At 47.1% G+C, this 22454-nt stretch overlaps 1 protein-coding gene across 2 annotated transcripts in view; it reads left to right on the top strand.

Moving 5' to 3' along the window:
• abhd14a (abhydrolase domain containing 14A) overlaps positions 1-22454 on the top strand; it is a 102513-nt gene that overhangs the window by 12685 nt on the left and 67374 nt on the right. The window contains exons 2-3 of one of the 2 annotated variants that reach the window (XM_072471993.1): positions 1540-1655; positions 13727-13810. In XM_072471993.1, coding sequence (XP_072328094.1) covers positions 1540-1655; positions 13727-13810 — 200 coding nt within the window. The remainder of the gene's footprint in view (positions 1-1539; positions 1656-13726; positions 13811-22454) is intronic. The other variant, XM_072471994.1, reaches the window with a different exon arrangement.

Genomic DNA, 22454 nt, shown 5'->3' with positions numbered 1-22454 from the left:
CACCCTCACTCGCTCCCTATCGCCCCCCCACCCTCACCCGCTCCCTATCGCCCCCCCACCCTCACCCGCTCCCTATCACCCCGCCACCCCCACCCTCGCATGTTCGCTTTTATTATTTAAGGGATGTTGGCGTCGGTCGTTAGTCCGACATTAATTGCCCATCTCTAATTGCCCTTCAGAATGTGGTGGTGAGCTGGCTTCTTGAACCGGTGCAGCCCTTGAGATGTAGGTACACCCACTGTGCTGTTAGGGAGGGAGTTCCAGAATGTTGTCCCAGGAAAGGCAATATAGTTCCAAGTCAGGATGGTGAGTGACTTGGAGGGGAACCTCCAGGTGGTGGGGTTCCCAGGTATCTGCTGCTTTTGTCCTGCTGGATGGTAGTGGCCGTGGTTCGGAAGATGCTGCCTGAGGAACCTTGGTGAGTTCCTGCAGTGCATCGTGTACACGGCTGCCACTGTGCATCGGTGGTAAAGGGTTTGAATGTTTGTGGAAGGGACAGCAATCAAGCAGGATGCTTTGCCCTGGATGGTGTTGAACTTCTCGAGTGTTGTTGGAGCTGCACCCATCCAGGCAAGTGGAGAGCATTCCATTACACTCCTGACTTGTGCTTTGTAGATGGTGGACAGGCTTTAGGGGGGTCAGGAGGTGAGTTACTCACCGCAAGATTCCCAGCCTTTGACCTGCCCTGGTAGCCACAGTATTAATATGGCTAGTCCAGTTTAGTTTGTGATCAATGGTAACCACCAAGTGTCTTCCGCCACCCCACCCTTGCTCGCTCTGTCCCCCACACTCCCTCTCTCAAACACCCTACACTCACTTGCTCTCACGCCCAGCATTCACTCTCACACCCTACAGCCTCTCACCCGCACCACACTCACTCTCCCGCCTACTCTGTTACCCCCCCCCACTCCCCCTGATAGTTACTCTGAGTTAGAAGGGATAAAAGCACTTTAACCCCAGGGTAACTATTTAAATAACTCAGACCTGACCTGCACAGGATACTAGGTGCACTCACGACCCCCCTGCCAAATCCCACACTATCCTAACCAAGCACACACCTTGGCCTGACCCCGACAACAGACATCCCCTTGCCCTCAGTCCTGCCATTCTGACCACTTACAAGAACAAAGTACAATACAGCTCAGGAACAGGCCCTTCGGCCCTCCATGCCTGTACCGGCCATGATACCAACCTTTGCCAAAACCCTCAGCGCTTCCTTGTGCCGTATCCCTCTATACCCATCCTATCCATGTGTTTATCTTTCAGACTTACCTTCTCCCTTTAAATTATCGCTTACGGCAGCTCGTGCTGAAAAAGGAGGCGTTTATTACCTCTCTGCTTCCGGTTACCCCGCGTTGGTTGCTCCTGTCTCCCCCAGCCTGAGGGAGGAAGGTTGGGTGAGACGAGCTCTGAGATATCCACTGGTGACTGCAGTTCTGAGGAAGTTCCGGGTGATTTGATGTATAACAGTTGTGCACCTTATCCTTGCTCCTCTCATGATACATTTCAGTAACATCTTGCATCATTTTGTTTGTTCAGTTTAGAGGTACTCCTACTCCATGGACAGGCCTTCAACTCGAAGACCTGGGAGGGTCTAGGAACACTTGTGTTGCTAGCGCAACGCGGATACAGAGCTGTGGCAGTGGACTTACCAGGTAAGGCATTTTAGCCAGTCACTTTCTCATTCTTAAAGTCTTGTGAAGGATGCAGTTATTGGATAAGATCTTCTGCACTGGGTTATATGTGAAGCATTGCTATAAACAGACACACAATTCAGGAAGTCACCTCTCAAAGGGCTGTATTCGATATTCCCCTTCCTTGAGGAATGGCATACCCTACACGATCACTGGGCTTGAAGAATGGCGTAACCTACACGATCACTGGGCTTGAAGAATGGCGTAACCTACACGATCACTGGGCTTGAAGAATGGCGTAACCTACACGATCACTGGGCTTGAAGAATGGCGTAACCTACACGATCACTGGGCTTGAAGAATGGCGTAACCTACACGATCACTGGGCTTGAGGAACGGCGTAACCTACACGATCACAGGGCTTGAGGAACAGCGTACCCTGCACGATCACTGGCCTTGAGGAACAGCGTACCCTACACGATCACTGGGCTTGAGGAACAGCGTACCCTGCACGATCACTGGGCTTGAGGAACGGCGAAACCTACACGATCACTGGCCTTGAGGAACAGCGTACCCTACATGATCACTGGGCTTGAGGAACGGCGAAACCTACACGATCACTGGGCTTGAGGAACAGCGTACCCTACACAATCACTGGGCTGAGGAATGCCTTACACTACACAATCACTGGGCATGAGGAATGCTGTACACTACACAATCACAGGGCTTGAGGAACAGCGTACCCTACACAATCACTGGGCATGAGGAATGCCGTACACTACACAATCACTGGGCTTGAGGAATGGCGTATCTTACACAATCACTGGGCTTGAGGAATGGCGTATCTTACACAATCACTGGGCTTGAGGAATGCCGTACCCTACACAATCACTGGGCTTGAGGAATGCCGTACACTACACAATCACTGGGCTTGAGGAATGGCGTATCTTACACAATCACTGGGCTTGAGGAATGCCGTACACTACACAGTCACTGGGCATGAGGAATGCCGTACACTACACAATCACTGGGCATGTGGAACGCCGTACCCTACACAATCACTGGGCATGAGGAATGCCGTACACTACACAATCACTGGGCTTGAGGAATGCCGTACACTACACAGTCACTGGGCATGAGGGATGCCGTACACTACACAATCACTGGGCATGAGGAATGCCGTACACTACACAATCACTGGGCATGAGGAATGCCGTACAATACACAATCACTGGGCATGAGGAATGGCGTGTCTTACACAATCACTGGGCTTGAGGAATGCCGTACCCTGCACGATCACTGGGCTTGAGGAACAGCGTACCCTGCACGATCACTGGGCTTGAGGAACAGCGTACCCTGCACGATCACTGGGCTTGAGGAACAGCGTACCCTGCACGATCACTGGGCTTAAGGAACAGCGTACCCTGCACGATCACTGGGCTTGAGGAACAGCGTACCCTGCACGATCACTGGGCTTGAGGAACAGCGTACCCTGCACGATCACTGGGCTTGAGGAACAGCGTACCCTGCACGATCACTGGGCTTGAGGAACAGCGTACCCTGCACGATCACTGGGCTTGAGGAACAGCGTACCCTGCACGATCACTGGGCTTGAGGAACGGCGAAACCTACACGATCACTGTGCTTGAGGAACAGCGTACCCTACACAATCACTGGGCTGAGGAATGCGTACACTACACAATCACTGGGCTTGAGGAATGCCGTACACTACACAATCACTGGGCTTGAGGAACAGCGTACTAAAGCAGGTTGGATTAGGAATGTAAGGATTGTCTGCTATTTGATTCAAGTTTTTTGGCTTAAAAATCCAGAAAGCCCAGATCACTGGGCTTGAGGAATGCCGTACACTACACAATCACTGGGCTTGAGGAATGCCGTACACTACACAATCACTGGGCTTGAGGAATGCGTACACTACACAATCACTGGGCATGAGGAATGCCGTACCCTACACAATCACTGGGCTTGAGAAATTATGTACACTACACAATCACTAGGCTGAGGAATGCGTACACTACACAATCACTGGGCTTGAGGAATGCGTACACTACACAATCACTGGGCATGAGGAATGCCGTACACTACACAATCACTGGGCATGAGGAATGCCGTACCCTACACAATCACTGGGCTTGAGAAATGATGTACACAACACAATCACTAGGCTGAGGAATGCGTACACTACACAATCACTGGGCTTGAGGAATGGCGTACACTACACAATCACTGGGTATGAGGAATGCCGTACACTACACAATCACTGGGCATGAGGAATGCCGTACACTACACAATCACTGGGCTTAGGAATGCCGTACACTACACAATCACTGTGCTGAGGAATGCCATACACTACACAATCACTGGGCATGAGGAATGCCGTACACTACACAATCACAGGGCTTGAGGAATGCCATACACTACACAATCACTGGGCTTGAGGAATGCCATACACTACACAATCACTGGGCATGAGGAATGCCGTACACTACACAATCACTGGGCTTGAGGAATGGCGTGTCTTAAACAATCACTGGGCTTGAGGAATGCCAGACACTACACAGTCACTGGGCATGAGGAATGCCGTACACTACACAATCACTGGGCTTGAGGAATGCCATACACTACACAATCACAGGGCTTGAGGAATGCCATACACTACACAATCACAGGGCTTGAGGAATGCCGTACACTACACAGTCACTGGGCATGAGGAATGCCGTACACTACACAATCACTGGGCTTGAAGAATGGCGTGTCTTACACAATCACTGGGCTTGAGGAATGCCGTACACTACACAATCACGGGGCTTGAGGACTGCCGTACACTACACAGTCACTGGGCTTGAGGAATGCCGTACACTACACAATCACTCGGCTTGAGGAATGCCATACACTACACAATCACTGGGCTTGAGGAATGCCGTACACTACACAGTCACTGGGCATGAGGAATGCCGTACACTACACAATCACTGGGCTTGAGGAATGGCGTGTCTTACACAATCACTGGGCTTGAGGAATGCCTTACACTACACAATCACTGGGCTGAGGAATGCCGTACACTACACAATCACTGGGCTTGAGGAATGGCGTGTCTTACACAATCACTGGGCTGAGGAATGCCGTACACTACACAATCACTGGGCTGAGGAATGCCGTGCACTACACAGTCACTGGGCATGAGGAATGCCGTACACTACACAATCACTGGGCTTGAGGAATGGCGTGTCTTACACAATCACTGGGCTTGAGGAATGCCTTACACTACACAATCACTGGGCTGAGGAATGCCGTACACTACACAATCACTGGGCTGAGGAATGCCTTACACTACACAATCACTGGGCTGAGGAATGCCGTGCACTACACAATCACTGGGCTTGAGGAACAGCGTACCCTACACAATCACTGGGCATGAGGAATGCCGTACACTACACAATCACTGGGTGGAGGAATGCCGTACACTACACAATCACTGGGCTGAGGAATGCCGTGCACTACACAATCACTGGGCTTGAGGAACAGCGTACCCTACACAATCACTGGGCATGAGGAATGCCGTACACTACACAATCACTGGGTGGAGGAATGTCGTACATTACTCAATCACTGGGCTTGAGGAATGCCGTACACTACACAATCACTGAGCATGAGGAATGCCGTACCCTACACAATCACTGGGCATGAGGAAAGCCGTACACTACACAATCACTGGGCTAAGGAACGCCGAACCCTACACAATCACTGGGCTAAGGAACGCCGTACCCTACACAATCACTGGGCTTGAGGAATGGCGTATCTTACACGATCACTGGGCTTGAAGAACGCTGTACCCTACACAATCACTGGGCTAGGGGAACACCGTACACTACACATTTACTGGGCTTGAGGAACGGCGTACCCTACACAATCACTGGTTTACGGTATGAGACTATAAGACATAGCAGCAGAAATAGGCCTCTCGGCCCATCAAGGCTACACTGCCATTCAATAACTGGGCTTAGTAATGCTGTACCCTACACAACCACTGGGCTTGAGAAATGCAGTACCCTACACAATCACTGGGCTTGAGAAATGCCATACACTACACAATCACTGGGCTTAGGAATGCCATACACTACACAATCACTGGGCTTGAGGAACACTGTACCCTACAGAATCACTGGGTTTGAGGAATGCTGTTGTAGCCACCTGAGTTGGCCACTTCCCGACTTAAAATGGAGAACCGCAAAGGCTGAAGGGAAATTCAGCCAACACAGGCAAAGACTAGCAAATACAGAAATCATATATATTGGAACCTGCAAAACAACCAGACAGCACCGAAACTAGCAGCCATCTGCATAGTAATGTAGCAGCCATCTACATAGTAATGTGCGATCCCCAGGCACAATGGCAAGAGTAAAGGTAAACAAAGCCAAGCCAGACTCCTCGGCGCCAGCAGAAGCCAAGACAAAGGAAGGCCAACAAACATTTAGGGACCGCCTAGCGATCAGGGAACCACTCCAGCATTGGAGAAATCGATCCAAGTGATCGGAAAATAGTCCAATCACTTGGAACCAGGTACGGGGTCCGCCCCGAAGGGTGGGAAGCCCCGGGGGACTATAAAGCAAAGCCCCAAGTTCAAATCGTCCTTCTTGGCAGGGTCACTCAGCAGCGAATCAACCCTTGAGAGTGAACTGCCCAAGCTGCCTCCAAGCAAGTAAGTCTCAAGTCAACGCTCGCTACGAGATAGGCGCTCCTAGCTACCTGTCCATACCAGCTTTTGAATCCCGTAGACTCAGGACCTGAACGAAAGGCCATTTGTTCCCCTGACCTGGTGGGCCAGTCCGAAGCTAAGTATAGGCCTGTTAGCTATAGAGATAGTTTATTAAGTAGAATTTATGCATGAGTAGCGATTGATTGTGTATAATAAATGTGTTTTGATTTGAATCTTACTAATTGGTGTGTTGAGTTATTGATCATTACTTGAACTTGAACCTCGTGGCGGTATCATAAAGATACCTGGCGACTCGAGAGCAAAGGTTATAAAACAGAGCTAATTGAACCAACCAAAAGTTAGCAACATATTACTGGCGACATCCTGATGGGACCCAATCTAGAAGTGGCTTAAACACTCCGGGAGAACCCAAAATTTGAATTAGAAATCCAATTGGGAACAGAAAAACCACAAGTGTTCAAGCAGTTCTGATCAATCCTCATAATTCGGAAGTGTGTTAATGCATGCGTAACTAACAGGGCGATAAGGTGAACTGATAGATTTTTGTTGCGACGAAACTGTCGGGAGTTTGTATTCCGGAAAATAGCGAAAGCCTTACCCGTAATTGCAGCACCACCTTAATACCCCTTGTTCCAAATTTCAAGAGAAGTATTCAGAGAGGAAAGATGGCAATGCAGGCAATGCAACGCCTCATGAACCCCGAAGAATTTGTGGTCGCAGCGACCAGCAGTAGAGTAGGACAGTGTCCCGTTTGGGAAGAGGAAATCAGAAAGTACCTCAAAGGGAAAGGTTGGCCCCTTTGGAGTGAATTCTGTGAAAATGAGGAAATAGGTCCCGGGAGTATAGGACATACTTGGTGGGAGAACCTGAGCGAAATCCATAAGAAAAGCTTGGGAAAAGCTTGCAAGCCGATGGCAATCGTGTCCTGTTTGGCACAATTGCGAGGCACAGAGGAGGTCGTTCGGACGCTTGGTAGAGAGATAGAGGAGGCACATCGAATGAGCAAGGTCGATGTGAGCGAGATAGAGAAAGAAAACCTAGAATTAAGAAGGAGGTTAGCATCAAAGGACGGAGAGGTGGATGATGCCAAGTGGGCACATCAGTCTTGTCTGGCGCACTTAAGCAGCTTCCAATCCCAGTACGAAAAGGCCTATCACGACACGCAACGTGCAGTCCTGGTACAAGAGGAAACAGAGAAGCAGGTAGAGGCATTGCAGAGGCAGTGTAGTGACCTGAAGGCAGCGTTAAGAGCACTCCATACTACCACCACGGAGCAAAGACCAAGCTCATTAGACCATGCAAAGTGCCGGAAGCAGATTGCAGAACTGCAATCTCTGCTTTCAGTTCACAAAGGATTCCAGGAAACCTTTGGATCACAGTTAGATGAGGAAGACGGCCCTGATTGGGAAGAATTGAGTGAGACAGCGCAGAGATATGGTCAGGGAACATGTGCGCAGAGAAAGCCCCAGAAGAGAAAAGCGCCCCAACCCCCCACAGAGCAGATAGTTCAGGCTCCAATGAACCCAGTCACCACCCACCGCACAGCCACATCGGACGACACGGAATTTCTGTACACCACCCCCTTAACAGTGACCCAGTTACGGGACGCGTGCGATAAAATCCAACAGTTCCTCCCCACCTCAGACCCCCACCACTTCTTTGCCAGAGTAAAACAGCAGGCTACCATGTACGGCCTGGATGAGCGAGAGCAAGTAAAGCTCACAGTTTTGAGTTTAGACCCTTCGGTCGTAGCAGCCCTTCCCGACCCACAGAATGTAGGAGGAGGCACCCTTACAGAAATGCATACCGTGATCCTAGACGCGATCGAGTATAACAGGGGTGACCCCGTAGAAGGCCTCAATAAGTGCAGGCAAAAGAAAACCGAGCACCCCACAACATTTGCTGGACGCTTGTGGATCCATTTCGCAGCAGATTTCGGAGACTTAGACCGCGCCCATTTGTCCCCAGACAACATGGCCAAATGGACCCGCACCCTTATCTCCCATGCCACAGAAACAGGTCAAAAAGCTTGTGCCAATTATGATCCCTCAGAGGAGGCTCATAATGAGAAATGGGTTGTAAAATGATTGTCCCGCGCCTGGGAGCAATCTGTTCAAAACAAACCCACGAATAAAGATCCCGAAGAACAGCAGGCAGAAGCAGACATACATACAGTTAAGGCAGACCAGAACCCCGCATGGGTAAATGAAGGCAGGAACATCCCCCCACAAAAGCCACAGGAGTGTTACAACTGTGGACAGTTGGGACATTTTGCACGAGAATGCAATGCCCCACGAAAGCCACAGAGAGCCCAGCAGATAGGGACTCTGAATAAGAATAGGACAGAGCCCATACATAGTGTGAGCACCCGTTCAGACCAGACGGACCTGAACGAAACGGATTGACGGTGTTCGGGCTCCCCCAGTTGGGTCAGCGACACCCTTTGGGATAGGTCCGGCCGACCAGTCGTTGCAGCAAAGATACGGGGACAGCCCATCGAGTTTCTCTGGGACACAGGAGGGTCCTGCACCACAATCAATTCCTCCACCATATTCCAGAAATACACGTGGCCCACTACAGCCACCATCACCCTCAGCGGCTTTACAGGCCACTCACAGCAGGGACACATCACAGCCCCTGTACCCATTCAAATCGGCAACATCACCACCAAGCACCCCGTAGTTTTAGTCGATCTACCCCACACAGCAGAACACATTTTAGGCATAGATTTTATGAATTCCCACAACCTATCCTTTGATCCAGTCAACCAATGTGTTTGGAAAATGGCAAAATCCGCAAGAGCCCCCGCAACGCTCACAATAGGCAAATACGCCAACAAGATTAGCGCAGTCGGCGAATTCTGGTTTGACCCGACCACAATTAGCACAGACAAGCAGGTTAAGGCAGTTCTGTAGAAGCACAGGACAGCATTCACGACCCACAAACACGACTGTGGCCAGATGACTGGTTCCGTTCAAATCACAGGAACTGATCCTAGACCCCAAAAGCAATACGGATTTCCCCAAGAGGCAGAGGGAGAAATCGCAAAAGTTATCGCCAGCTTATTAGAGCAGGGCGTACTCAGATCAGTAGCCTCTACTAATAATGCCCCGATTTGGCCAGTGAGAAAGCCCGATGGATCATGGCGACTGACCATCGATTACCGGGAACTCAACAAAGTCACCCCCGCAGCAGCCCCCACGGTAGCCACAAGTCCCGAGACCATGTTCAAACAGGGACTCAACTCATGATACTTTACGGTTTTGGACGTCAGTAACGGATTCTGGTCCATTCCATTGACAAAAGCGTGCCAATACAAATTTGCCTTCACTTTTCAAAATCAGCAGTACACGTGGACATGCCTTCCACAAGGATTCCACAACTCCCCCTCCATTTTCCACCGACAGTTGGCAAATGGTTTGTCAAAATTTTCTCGCCCCGAATGTCTGGTCCAGTATGTTGACGACCTATTACTGCAGACAGACACCAAGGCAGAGCACATCGAGCTTCTGGCCGAACGTCTGGAACTCCTACAGAAAATTGGTTGCAAAGTTAAACCCCAGAAAGGCCCAGATTTTGGAAAACAAGGTGATATAGTTGGGTACGATTATCACGCACGGTAAACGCGAGATCGAGCACAAAAGAATTGACTCGATTGCCAAATTGCCCCTTCCCCAGAATGTTTCAGCCCTCCGGTCGTTTTTAGGACTGGTTGGCTACTGCCGAAACCACATTGACGGTTTCGCCAGCAAGGCAGCACCCCTCTCGGAACTCCTAAAGAAAGGAGCCCCTTGGGAATGGCTTCCGCAGCATACGGATGCTGTGGATGCTTTGAAAAGAGCCCTCATTGCAGCCCCCGCACTACAGGTACCAGACCCATTTCCCCCCATGCGATAGAGATAGCAAGCACAGACCGCACCCTTTCGGCCGTGCTCCTCCAGGAACGGCACGAAAAGTTAAGGCCCGTGGCTTATGCCTCCAGAGTCTTAGATGCTGTGGAGCAGGGATTTTCAGCCTGTGAAAGGCACCTGCTCGCAGTTTTTTGGGCAGTACAATATTTTTCATACATAACCGGACTGAACCCCATCACAATCCTGACGGAACACACCAACACCCAAGTTTTACTGGACGGACGACTTGAGGACGGTACAGTCAGTCAAATAAGAGCAGCCAGGTGGACCCTTCTTTTGCAGGGACCGGACATCACTGTTAAAAGAACCAAGACCCACACTTTCTTAGCAGATAACCTTCAGTACCCAGGCACCCCCCATGAATGTGAAATCATCTCACCGCACAACAACACAGGCCCCTTTATTGCGAAAACACCCCCCAGAAAGATAGGTAGTCCAACCCAGAGCCCCAAACACACAGACACATGCGAACCCATAAGAATATATGTGGATGGATCTTCCACAATATTAGAAGGGAAGCGCATTACAGGATGCGGCATTTATGTTGAGGACGCGCAGGGACGCGCCCTAGAAGAAATAGCAATAAAACTTCCAGGACACTTAGGTGCACAGGCGGCAGAACTAGCAGCCGTGGTCTACATTGTAGAACACCCAGATTCCTTCCCCAGCCCAGCAGACATATATCGGACAGCCTCTATGTCTGCAACAGCCTTACAGAATTCCTACCCCTGTGGAAAGCAAGAGGATTTGTTTCCGCAGACGGAAAACCCCTTCCCTCAGCCCCATTGCTCCGTCACATTTTAGGAAAAGCCCAGGGCAGGACTTTTGGAATAGTTAAAGTTCGTAGTCACCATCGTTCTTCCCCCCCCCTGGAAATGTAAAAGCCGACGCACTGGCAAAAGCAGGTTCCAGGCACGGATATTTTTGGACACCCCCCGAGGGCGCACCAGTGAATGCAGTTCAGGTCTCGCAGACTAATATCGAGGATTTAGTATAGGCCCTGAAGCAGGATAACAATCTCAGGGAGATTTTGAAAGAAAACTATACAGCACCCTATGATAGATTTTAAAATGCACTGACCACACATGATGGTGTGGTGTTAAAAGACACCCTTTATGTGGTTCCTGAACAGGACAGGAATCAAATTATTTGTTTATTCCATGACAGTCATGGGCATCAGGGAATTGATCCCACTACAGCCCACCTCAGGCAGCTCTGTTGGTGGCCAAGTTTAAAAGAAGATGTAATGCACGATGTTGAGAATTACCTTATCTGTGCCCAGAACAATCCGGACAGGTACGCAAAGAAAGCTCAGCTTAATCACACCCACCCCGTTAATGGCCCCTGGACTAACCTCCAGATCTATTTTATAGGACCATTGCCCCCTTGTAGGAATGGTTACAAATACGTATTAGTTGTCATAGACACTTTTACGAAATGGATAGAGGCATTCCCATCCAGAACGAACACGGCAAAGACCACCGCAAAGATATTACCCCACCACATCTTTACGAGATGGGGACTCCCCCGCAGCATTGAATCAGACCAAGGTTCCCATTTTACGGGACGTGTCATGAAGAACGTCCTCACGATATTTGGCATTACCCAAAAATTCCACATCGCATACCACCCCCAGTCAAGTGGTATCGTGGAGCGCATGAATCGGACCCTAAAAGCCACCCTCAGAAAAATGGTCCAACAAAACAACACCACTTGGGATTCAGTCCTCCCTTTTGCGCTGATGTTTTTGAGAAATACTGTCTCAACTTCCACAGGTTACACCCCACACACTCTCATGACCGGACACCCCATGAAAGGCGTCTTTATTAGGATTGGACTTGACCAGCCCCGAAGTGACGGCCCTCACACACGAGAACAGTAAAACAACTAGTTGAAAATGTAAAAATGGCTCAGCTAGCAGCCGCAGTAAGGATAGGCACACGTAAGAAACAGAGCACGGCCTGTTTTGACAAGCAGTGCATGCGACTGAGTTTGAGGTAGGACAGCAGGTCATGCTCTCAATTTACAACCCCAGCACATTCCTGTCACCGAAGTATTTGGGTCCGTACTCCATTGCGGACAAAGTAAGCCCCTCCGTCTACAAAATCAAGTACCCCAATGGAAAGACTGCGTGGTTCCATATCAACCAGCTTAAGGCATATGGCCCACAGTCCAACCACGCACATCACGTCATGCTCAACGCAGCAGACCACACCCCGCCCACACCCAACGTATATCTACCCTCCCCCAACACGCCCACCACATCCACGGACTCGCCCTTGACTCCACCCCCGACCTCTAGACTCCGCCCCGGAATGCCCACAGACAGCAGCAGCAGCGACAGCGACTGTGACTCAGACAACAGCCACAGCACGCCTCCCTACTGTCCCCATGCAACAGGACCCACACCCAGCGAATCTGACCACGATTCGAGTGATCCCTTCCTCAACAAACACCACCGCCGTACGATAACGACCCTGACTCCGTCCCCACAGAACTAGACACCACCTTTTGGCACCGCGACAACTCATACAGGCTCGTCCGGAACGACGAGATGGATCCCAAATCGCACCATGCAGCCCTATCAGCCCTGATACATTCCAGAGTATGGCATCTGGGAGAAGATGACGACTTTGAGTCTGACTCCCAAAGCAAGAACCCCTTTGTGACCCTGTTCACAACTGATAACTCAGGTGTCCAGATGATGTTTTAAAAAGGAACCACTTGGGAGAAAACGGTGTCCTTTCTGATGAATCCTGCAGCATGTTGTTTAATGTTGTTTGTTACCGTTGGTGTTCAATGCTGTTTGTAAGATCGGAAATTTTTTCCATGGCCCCACGCCTTATCTGTCTGCCGAAACCTTTGAGAACTTGCCAGCACGCTCATGGGCAGAAACCGCTGAGAGCTTGCCAGACCCCCGTTCATAACTGCTCTTCTGGTTCGAAGGTAGAACCAATACGGCAACCCCCACGATGACCACATTTCTTGCCGGTTGCTCAGGCAGTGGAGAAACGGCATTGATCTCCGCCCTGCCTGAGGACCCCCCCTCTGGTCAGCTACGCTCGGGTAGAGCACACACGGCATTGGTCGCCGTCCTACCCGGGGATTCCATCCAAATCTTACCCGTCGCGGCCCATACGCACCTCATTTCGGCACTTTTGGTTCAAAAAGTTTTGTTTTGTTTTCAGGCGACCCTTAGGTTGCCATCCCTATGCTATTTACATCCTCAAACATTTGGATGGTTAATTGCACAGCCTGCGAGACGGCTCGCACTGGTTCAGTATTTTTAAGTGTGTCTTGTCCGGAATATTCGGTTTAAAAAAAAAATGAGGGAGTCACACATGGTGACAAATTGTAAAGGGAGAATTGGCACGGAAGGACAGACATACTAACACACGAGATATTAACCAAGATAGTAACAGACACTATGCTTGATCCCACAGAACCCCAGAAGCTCCAGGAAAAGAGACGAAACGGAAAGGAAGAGAAAGAAGAAGACAACAATGAAGACGGCATACGTGTTTTTCGTTAGTGCAATTTGTACCCGGTAGCGTGCGAACGCGAACCCCCTGACCCCAACCCTCCCAGCCGTCAATGATTCACTTCCCCATAGCACACACAACCCCGAGATAGCCTCCAATACACCATCATGGTGTGATAAGCTCATAACATGGTACTCCCTTTTCTACGTAGTCGAATCCCTATTAGTGTTAGCGATACTCTGCAGCATCGTGCAGACTATCCGCATGAGGAAATGGAGAAGGAGAGCCTACCGCGCTCGCATCCCAGTATACAGAATGAGATCCCCTATGTTCAGTTATCTCCAGGACCCCGAACCCCTCGATCTATAATAAAGGACATTCGTTTGCGTTCTTCTGTAAATAAAGAAATGTAAATATTGTACACCTCTGCGCTTGACTGCCAAGCCAGGAAAAGTGTAAATGCTGCTATTATTTTTGTATTGTTTAGGAAGTTAATATGACTGAATGTTTTAGTGAGTGTAGTTTATTGAGGACAGTTAGAGGTACCGTTTTTTAAATTTTGTAATGCATGTCCCTGTTTTGACATAGCGCCACTTAGAAATTGTTGTTAAAATTTTTCTTGCATAGTTATGATCAGTGTAGAGGCCATAGAAGAGTGCTCGCCGGGTCAGGGAATGAAGACAGCGCAGTTATGTGATCCTTCACGCTTCGCGTTAGGATCACAAGGAGGGAGTGTAGCCACCTGAGTTGGCCACTTCCCGACTTAAAATGGAGAACCGCAAAGGCTGAAGGGAAATTCAGCCAACACAGGCAAAGACGAGCAAATACAGAAATCATGTATATTGGAACCTGCAAAACAACCAGACAGCACCAAAACCAGCAGCCACCTGCATAGTAATGTAGCAGCCATCTACATAGTAATGTGCGATCCCCAGGCACAGTGGCAACAGTAAAGGTAAACAAAGCCAAGCCAGACTCCTCGGCGCCAGCAGGCCAAGACAAAGGAAGGACAACGAGCATTTAGGGACCGCCTAGCGATCAGGGAACCGCTCCAGCATTGGAGAAATCGATCCAAGTGATCGGAAAATAGTCCAATCACTTGGAGCCAGGTACGGGGTCCGCCCCGAAGGGCGGGAAGCCCCGGGGGACTATAAAGCAAAGCCCCCAAGTTCAATCGTCCTCCAAGCTGCCTCCAAGCAAGTAAGTCACAAGTCAACGCTCGCTACGAGATAGGCGCTCCTAGTTACCAGTCCATACCAGCTTTTGAATCCCGTAGACTCAGGACCTGAACGAAAGGCCATTTGTTCCCCTGACCTGGTGGGCCAGTCCGAAGCTAAGTATAGGCCTGTTAGCTATAGAGATAGTTTATTAAGTAGAATTTATGCATGAGTAGCGATTGACTGTGTATAATATATGTGCTTTGATTTGAATCTTACTAATTGGTGTGTTGAGTTACTGATCATTACTTGAACTTGAACCTCATGGCGGTATCATAAAGATACCTGGCGACTCTAGAGCAAAGGTTGTAAAACAGAGCCAATTGAACCAACCAAAAGTTAGCAACACTGTACCCTACACAATCACTGGGCTTAGGAATGCCATATCCGACACAATCACTGGGCTTGGGAAATGCCGAACCCTGCACAATCACTGGGCTTGAGAAATGTCATCCAGTACACAATCACTGGGCTTGAGAAATGCCGAACCCTGCACAATCACTGGGCTTGAGAAATGTCATCCAGTACACAATCACTGGGCTTGAGAAATGCCGAACCCTGCACAATCACTGGGCTTGAGAAATGTCATCCACTACACAATCACTGGGCTTGAGGAACGCTGTACCCTACACAATCACTGGGCTTGAGGAACGCTGTACCCTACACAATCACTGGGCTTGGGGAACGCTGTACCCTACACAATCACTGGGTTTGAGGAACGCCGTTCCCTACACAATCACTGGGCTTGAGGAATGCCGTACCCTACACAATCACTGGGCTTGAGGAACCGACATGATCATTGGGCTTCAGAATCGTACCCTACACAATCATTGGTTTTCAGTATAGGACCATAAGATATAGGGTCTGCTCCGCCAATCAATAATGGGTGATATTTTTTTCATCCCCATTCTCCTGCCTTCTCCCCACAACCCCTGATCCCCTTATTAATCAGGAACCTACCTATCTCTGTCTTAAAGACACTCAGTGATTTGGCCTCCACAGTCTTCTGCGGCAAAGAGTTCCACAGATTCACTGAAGAAATTCCTCCTCATCTCTGTTTTAATGGATCGTCCCTTTAGTCTGAGATTGTGTAATCTGGTTCTAGTTTTTCCTCCAAGTGGAAACATCCTCTTCACATCCACTCTATCCAGACCTCGCAGTATCCTGTGAGTATCAATAAGATCCCCCCCTCATCCTTCTAAACTCCAACAAGTACAGGCCCAGAGTCCTCAACCGTTCCTCATACGACAAGCTCTTCATTCCAGGGATCATTCTTGTGAACCTTCTCTGGACACAAGGCAAGCACCTTAGATACGGGCCCAAAACTACTCACAATACTCCAAATGGGGTCTGACCAGAGACTTGTATAGCCTCAGAAGTACACTCCTGGTCTTGTATTCTAGCCCTCTTGACATGAATGCTAACATTGCATTTGTCTTCTTAATTGCCGACTGAACCTGCATGTTAACCTGAAGAGAATCGTGAACAAGGACTCCCAAGTCCCTTTGTGCTTCTGATTTCCTAAGCATTTCCCCATTCAGAAAATAGCCTATGCCTAAATTCCTCCTTCCAAAGTGCATAACCTCACACTTTTCCACATTGTATTTCATTTGCCACTTCTTTGCCCACTCTCCTAGCCTGTCCAAATCCTTCTGCAACCCCCCTGCTTCCCCAATACCACCTGTCCCTCTGCAGATCTTTGCATCGTCTGCAAACTTAGCAAGAGTGCTTTCAGTTCCTTCTTCCAGACCATTAATGTATATTGTGAAAAGTTGTGGTCCCAGCACCGCCCCTGAGGTACACCACTAGTCACCGGCTGCTATCCTGAAAAAGACCCCTTTATTCCCACTCTCTGCCTTCTGCCAGTCAGCAAATCCTCTATCCATGCCAGGATCTTACCCTTAACACCATGGGCTCTTAACTTATTTAACACTCTCCTATGCTGGACCTTGTCAAAGGCCTTCTGGAAATCTAAATAAATTATGTCCACTAGTTCTCCTTTGTCTAATTTTCTTGTTACTTCCTCAAATAACTCGTAACAGATTTGTCAGACGTGCTGTCTCAGTCCTATTTTATCATGCACTTCCAAGTACTCTGCGATCTCATCTTTAATAATGGACTCTAAAATTTTACCAATGACTGAAGGTTAACCGGCATATAATTTCCCGTCTTCTGTCTCCCTCCCTTCTTAAACAGTGGTGTTACATTAGCCACTTTCCAGTCCTCTGGGACCCTTCCCGTCTCCAGTGATTCCTGAAAGATCAACACCAATGCCTCCACAATCTCGTGAGCTATCTCTTTCAGAACCCTGGGGTGTAGTTTCACGGGAGTGTACCTTTAAGAAATGGGTGTTTATCAAATAGCTGCAGTGATGTCATTGTGAGCTGGTTGTGTCTCTGGCTTTTACTTTCGTTTTGTGCTGGAAGCTGTTTCTGGCTTTGTGTTTTACTTTCGTTTCAGGCAGTTGAAAGCTGAAGTCAGACAAGGAAGGTTAATTTTGTCTCTCTATCTATTTATTTGTTGTCACATGTACCGAAGTACAGTGAAAAGTATATAGTGTTCTTACAGGGAACTGATAAGTCCGAGGGGGAGTCATTGACGGGTCTTGTAGCTTTTGGGGAAGAAGCTGTTCCTATGTCTGGATGTGCGTGTCTTCAGACTTCTGTATCTTCTGCCTGATGGAAGGGTCTGGAAGGAGGCAGTGCCTGGGTTCTATGCCTATGTTAAAAGGTGTCCAGATCACTTGATAATTTAAATGTGATAACTGTCTTGTGTAAAGAATTTATACTGACTGCTTTGTTAAAAAGGGTGTTTGGCTTATGGATGTTGTTAGGAAAGTTATTAAGCGTAACATATAGAGTACTGTATCTGTGGGGGGTAGTTGTGTTGTAGTTGATAAAATGTTTACTGTGTGTTTATAAAATGTTAACTGAATTCATAGAATAAAAATTGTTTTGTTTTAAAATACTTAAGGTCTCTGTTGCATAACACCTGGAAAGTAGGCCCTTGTGCTCCTCATAACTAAAATCTATTAAAAGTTGTAGGTCAGGTAAACACTTTGGAGTTTGCTAAACCCTGGCCCATAACGAATTGGGGGCTCATGGGATAAAAGTATATCTTTCGTGACTGGGTTGGCTTAGTGAGCTTAAGGACAGTGAGGGGTGAGCATATTTGTGTTTGCTTTTCTGGTGTGGTGTTCCAGTTTAAGTAGGGAGTGTGTTGTGGATAATGGCTCTTTCAGAGACTCAGACATTTTTGGGGGTGGAGAAGGTCACACGCAATACCTTATGAACAGAGACTAAAAACAGGCTTTTAGATTTGGTAAAAACATTGCAGTTAACATTACCTGACAGAATGCGAAAAGAAGAGGTACTTACTGCGGTAGCTGAGCATTTCAAATTGCCTAAGATACAGTCAGACTCATTGGAAATGGAAAACTTCAGTTACAGATCAAGCAACTTGAAAAATAATTAAAGCAGCTTGAATACAAAATGAGGGAAAAAGGGAGATACAGATCAGGGAAAAAGAACAGGAGAGAAAAGAAAGAATAGCCCTCGCAGAACAAAAAAAAGAAAGGGAGGTACATATCAGGAAAAAAGAAAAAGAGAAAGAAAGAGATAGAGAGGAAAAAGAAAAAGAGGGCGATAGAGAGGAAAAAGAGAGAGAGGAAAGGGAAAAAGAGAGAGAGAAAGGGAAAGAGAGAGAGTTTGAAATTCAGAAAATGGCTATGAAACATGACAGTCAGTTAAAATTGGTGGATGTAAAGAAATACATACGGTCTGAGGAGAATGATGAGGATAATGAGTGTGAGCGTCATAGTCAAAGGCTTGGTGGGGATCTATTTAAATATGTCCAAGCATTGCCAAGGTTTGATGAGAAGGAGGTAGAAGTCTTTTTCATTTCATTTGAGAAGGGACCTAAACAAATGAAATGGCCACAGGACATGTGGGTATTACTGATTCAAACAAAGTTGGTAGGCAGAGCTAGTGAAGTGTTTGCACCACTATCAGAGGAGGTATCTGGGACGTATGAGGAGGTGAAAAAACCCATCTTAGCTGCATATGAACTAGTGCCTGAAACCTACCGACAAAGGTTTATAAATTTAAGGAAAGAACCTGGTCAAACACACATGGAGTTTGAAAGGATCAAACAGAGTAATTTTGATAGGTGGATAAGGGCTTTGAAAATAGACCAAACGTATGAAGCTCTCAGAGAAATTATACTTTTGGAGCAGTTTAAAATTTCAATTCCTGATGTAGTGAGAACTCATGTGGAAGAACAGGGGATTAAAAGTGCGAGATTAGCAGCGGAAATGGCAGATGATTATGAATTAGTCCATAAATCAAAGTTTGGTTTCTGACATCAGTTTCAGCCTGTGAGGGATAGAAACTGGGGACAGAGAGATACTCAAGTGGTAAAGGTAAAGGAGATCTGATGGGAGATAATAAGGAGAGTGTACCTCAGATTAAAAAAGAAATCCAGGAGGGTGGAAGAGAAATGAAAAGTTTCAAATGTTTTCACTGTAATAAACTAGACCATGTAAAGTCACAGTGTTGGTAGTTGAAGAAAAGCACTGGGAAGGCTGATGTGGTAAAACAGGATAAGCCAGTGGGATTTGTTAAAGTGGCAAAGGAAAGCCCAAGTGAAGCGAAGGAGATGCAAAAGATTGTACAGCCTGATCAAGAGGTGATTGATAAGAAGGTTCCAGATCTCTTTAAAGAATTTACTTGTGTGGGTAAAGTTTACTCATGTGTATCGGGAGGAGCAGGTAAATAAGTCACAACATGTAGTAATAGAATTCAGGGTGAGAGGAGTAGTGTTCCATTACATAAGGTAAGGTTGGAAAGTCCAGTGAAGAGTGGTGAAGTGGTAGTAGGAGTAATAAAGAAACTATCTTGTCCAGAAATACAGTTTATCTTGGGTAATGATATAGCTGGATCGCAGGTGGGAGTGATACCTACTGTGGTTGATAAGCCAGTGGAAAATCAGACTGAAGTGTTGAAGGGCGAATATCCTGGGATTTTTCCGGATTGTGTAGTAACGAGGTCGCAAATTCACAGGTTAAGACGAGGAGAAATCAAAGAGTGAAGATAAAGTTGAAGTTCAATTATCAGACGATTTTTGATCAGATGGTTGAAAAAGAACAAGAACAGGTGGAGAATGAGGCGGATATTTTTAGTTCAGGAAAATTGGCGGAGCTACAACAAAAGATATAGAAATAAAACGGATGTATCAGAAAGTATACACGGAAGAGGAATCTGAGTGTATACCAGAATGTTATTACCGTAAAAGTGATGTCTTAATGAGAAAATGGAGACCTTTACACATGCAGACGGATGAAAAGTGGGCAGAAGTTCATTAAGTGGTATTGCCGGTAGGGTATAGAAAGGCGGTGTTGCGAGTAGCACATGAGGTACCAGTGGGAGGTCATTTGGGAGTAAGGAAAACTCAAGCTAAAATACAAAAACATTTTTATTGGCCTGGACTTATAAAGATGTAGTTAAATCTTGTCGATCATGTCCAACATGTCAAGTGATAGGGAAACCTCAAGCAGTGATAAAACCAGTGCCCTTGATACCCATTCCAGCATTTGAGGAACCTTTTACAAGGGTCTTAATTGATTGCTTAGGACCACTTCCTAAAACGAAAAGTGGGAATCCATATCTTTTGACAATAATGGATGTGTCTACTATGTTTCCAGAGGCCATTCCAGTCCGCAATATTACAACTAAAAAGATTGTCGAGGAGTTACTTAAATTCTTTACTAGATATCGACTACCCACAGAAATACAATCGGATCAAGGATCAAATTTTACCTCAGGGTTATTCAAAGAAGTTATGGATAGCTTAGGAATAAAACAATTTAAATCAATTGCATACCATCCAGAATCGCAGGGTGCGGAAGAAAGGTGCCATCAGACATTAAAGACAATGTTGAGGGCTTAGATTGTCAAGATTATCCAGAGGATTAGGATAAAGGAATTCCATTCGTACTTATTGCAATTAGGGATGCACCTATTGAGTCAACCGAATTCAGTCCTTTTGAACTAATTTTTGGTCATGAGGTAAGAGGACCACATAAATTGATTAAGGAAAAATTGATGAGTGAGCAGTCGGAACTTACATTATTGGATTATGTGTCAAATTTTAGGGAACGATTAAATAGAGCAGGTGAATTGGCGAGACAACATTTAAAAGTTGCACAACGTGTGATGAAACGGGTAGCGGACAAGAAAGCAAAGGTTTGTAGTTTTGCCAGTGGAGATAAAGTTTTAGTATTGTTACCAGTGATAGGTGAACCTTTAAAAGCTAGGTTTTGTGGACCTTATCAGGTTGAAAGGAAATTAAGTGAGGTGAATTATGTGGTAACGCCGGTTAGAAGGAAAACTCACCGAGTGTGTCATGTGAATATGCTTAAAAGGTACTTTGAAAGGGAAGGAGAGCAAAAGAAGGTGGTTTTAATGATTCTAGCTCAAAGTGAAGAACCAAACCCTGATGACTCTGAATTTGACATCCCTCAAATTAAATTGGAAACGAGATGTTCTTAAAAATTGGGATAAATTGTTGAGTTACCTTCCTGAGGAAAAACGAACTGACCTGAACGAGTTATTGATATCACATGGGCAAGTTTGTGGAGATAAGTTTCGGGCAGCACGGTAGCACTGTGGCTTCACAGTGCCAGGGTCCGAGGTTCGATTCCCCGCTGGGTCATTGTCTGTGCGGAGTCTGTACGTTCTCCCCGTATCTGCATGGGTTTCCTCCGGATGCTCCAGTTTCCTCCCACAGTCCAAAGATGGGCCAGTTAGGGGGATTGGCCATGCTAAATTGCCCTTAGTGTCCCAAAAAAAAATATTAGCAGGGGTTAAGTGAGGGCTCAAGTGGGTCGGTGCAGACTCAGTGGGCCGAATGGCCTCCTTCTGCTCTGTACGTTCTGTGTTCTATGTATAAATTGGGAAGTACTAAAATGGCTATACATGATGTAGATGTGGGAAATGCTGTTCCAATTAAACAACATCCATATAGACTCAACCCTTTAAAATTGGCACAGATTAACAAAGAAATTGAAAGTATGTTTAAAAATGGCATAATTGAAGTAGGTTGAAGCCAATGGCTTCACCCATAGTGATGATACCAAAACCGGACGGTACCCAACGGTTGTGTGTGGACTATAGAAAGATTAATGCCGTTACAAGAATGGACTCTTATCCTATCCCACGTTTGGAGGATTGCATTGAGAAGGTGGGACAATCGGCTTTTATTTCCAAACTGGATTTACTTAAAGATCCGAATGAGCGAAGGAGATTTCAAATTTTGTGACTCCAGATGGTATATACCAATTCAAAGTTATGCCATTTGGCATGAAAAACGCCCCAGCCACATTTCAACGGTTAACTCGCAAAGTTGTTTCAGGATTACCCAATTGTGCGGTATTCAGCGACGATCTGGTAATTTTTAGTCAGACATGGAAAGAA

The sequence above is a fragment of the Scyliorhinus torazame genome, chromosome 13 (genome assembly GCF_047496885.1).
Source record: "Scyliorhinus torazame isolate Kashiwa2021f chromosome 13, sScyTor2.1, whole genome shotgun sequence".
Taxonomy (NCBI): Eukaryota; Metazoa; Chordata; class Chondrichthyes; order Carcharhiniformes; family Scyliorhinidae; genus Scyliorhinus; species Scyliorhinus torazame.
Note: the sequence above shows the minus strand (reverse complement) of the source record. Positions and strands in the feature narration are given on the sequence as shown.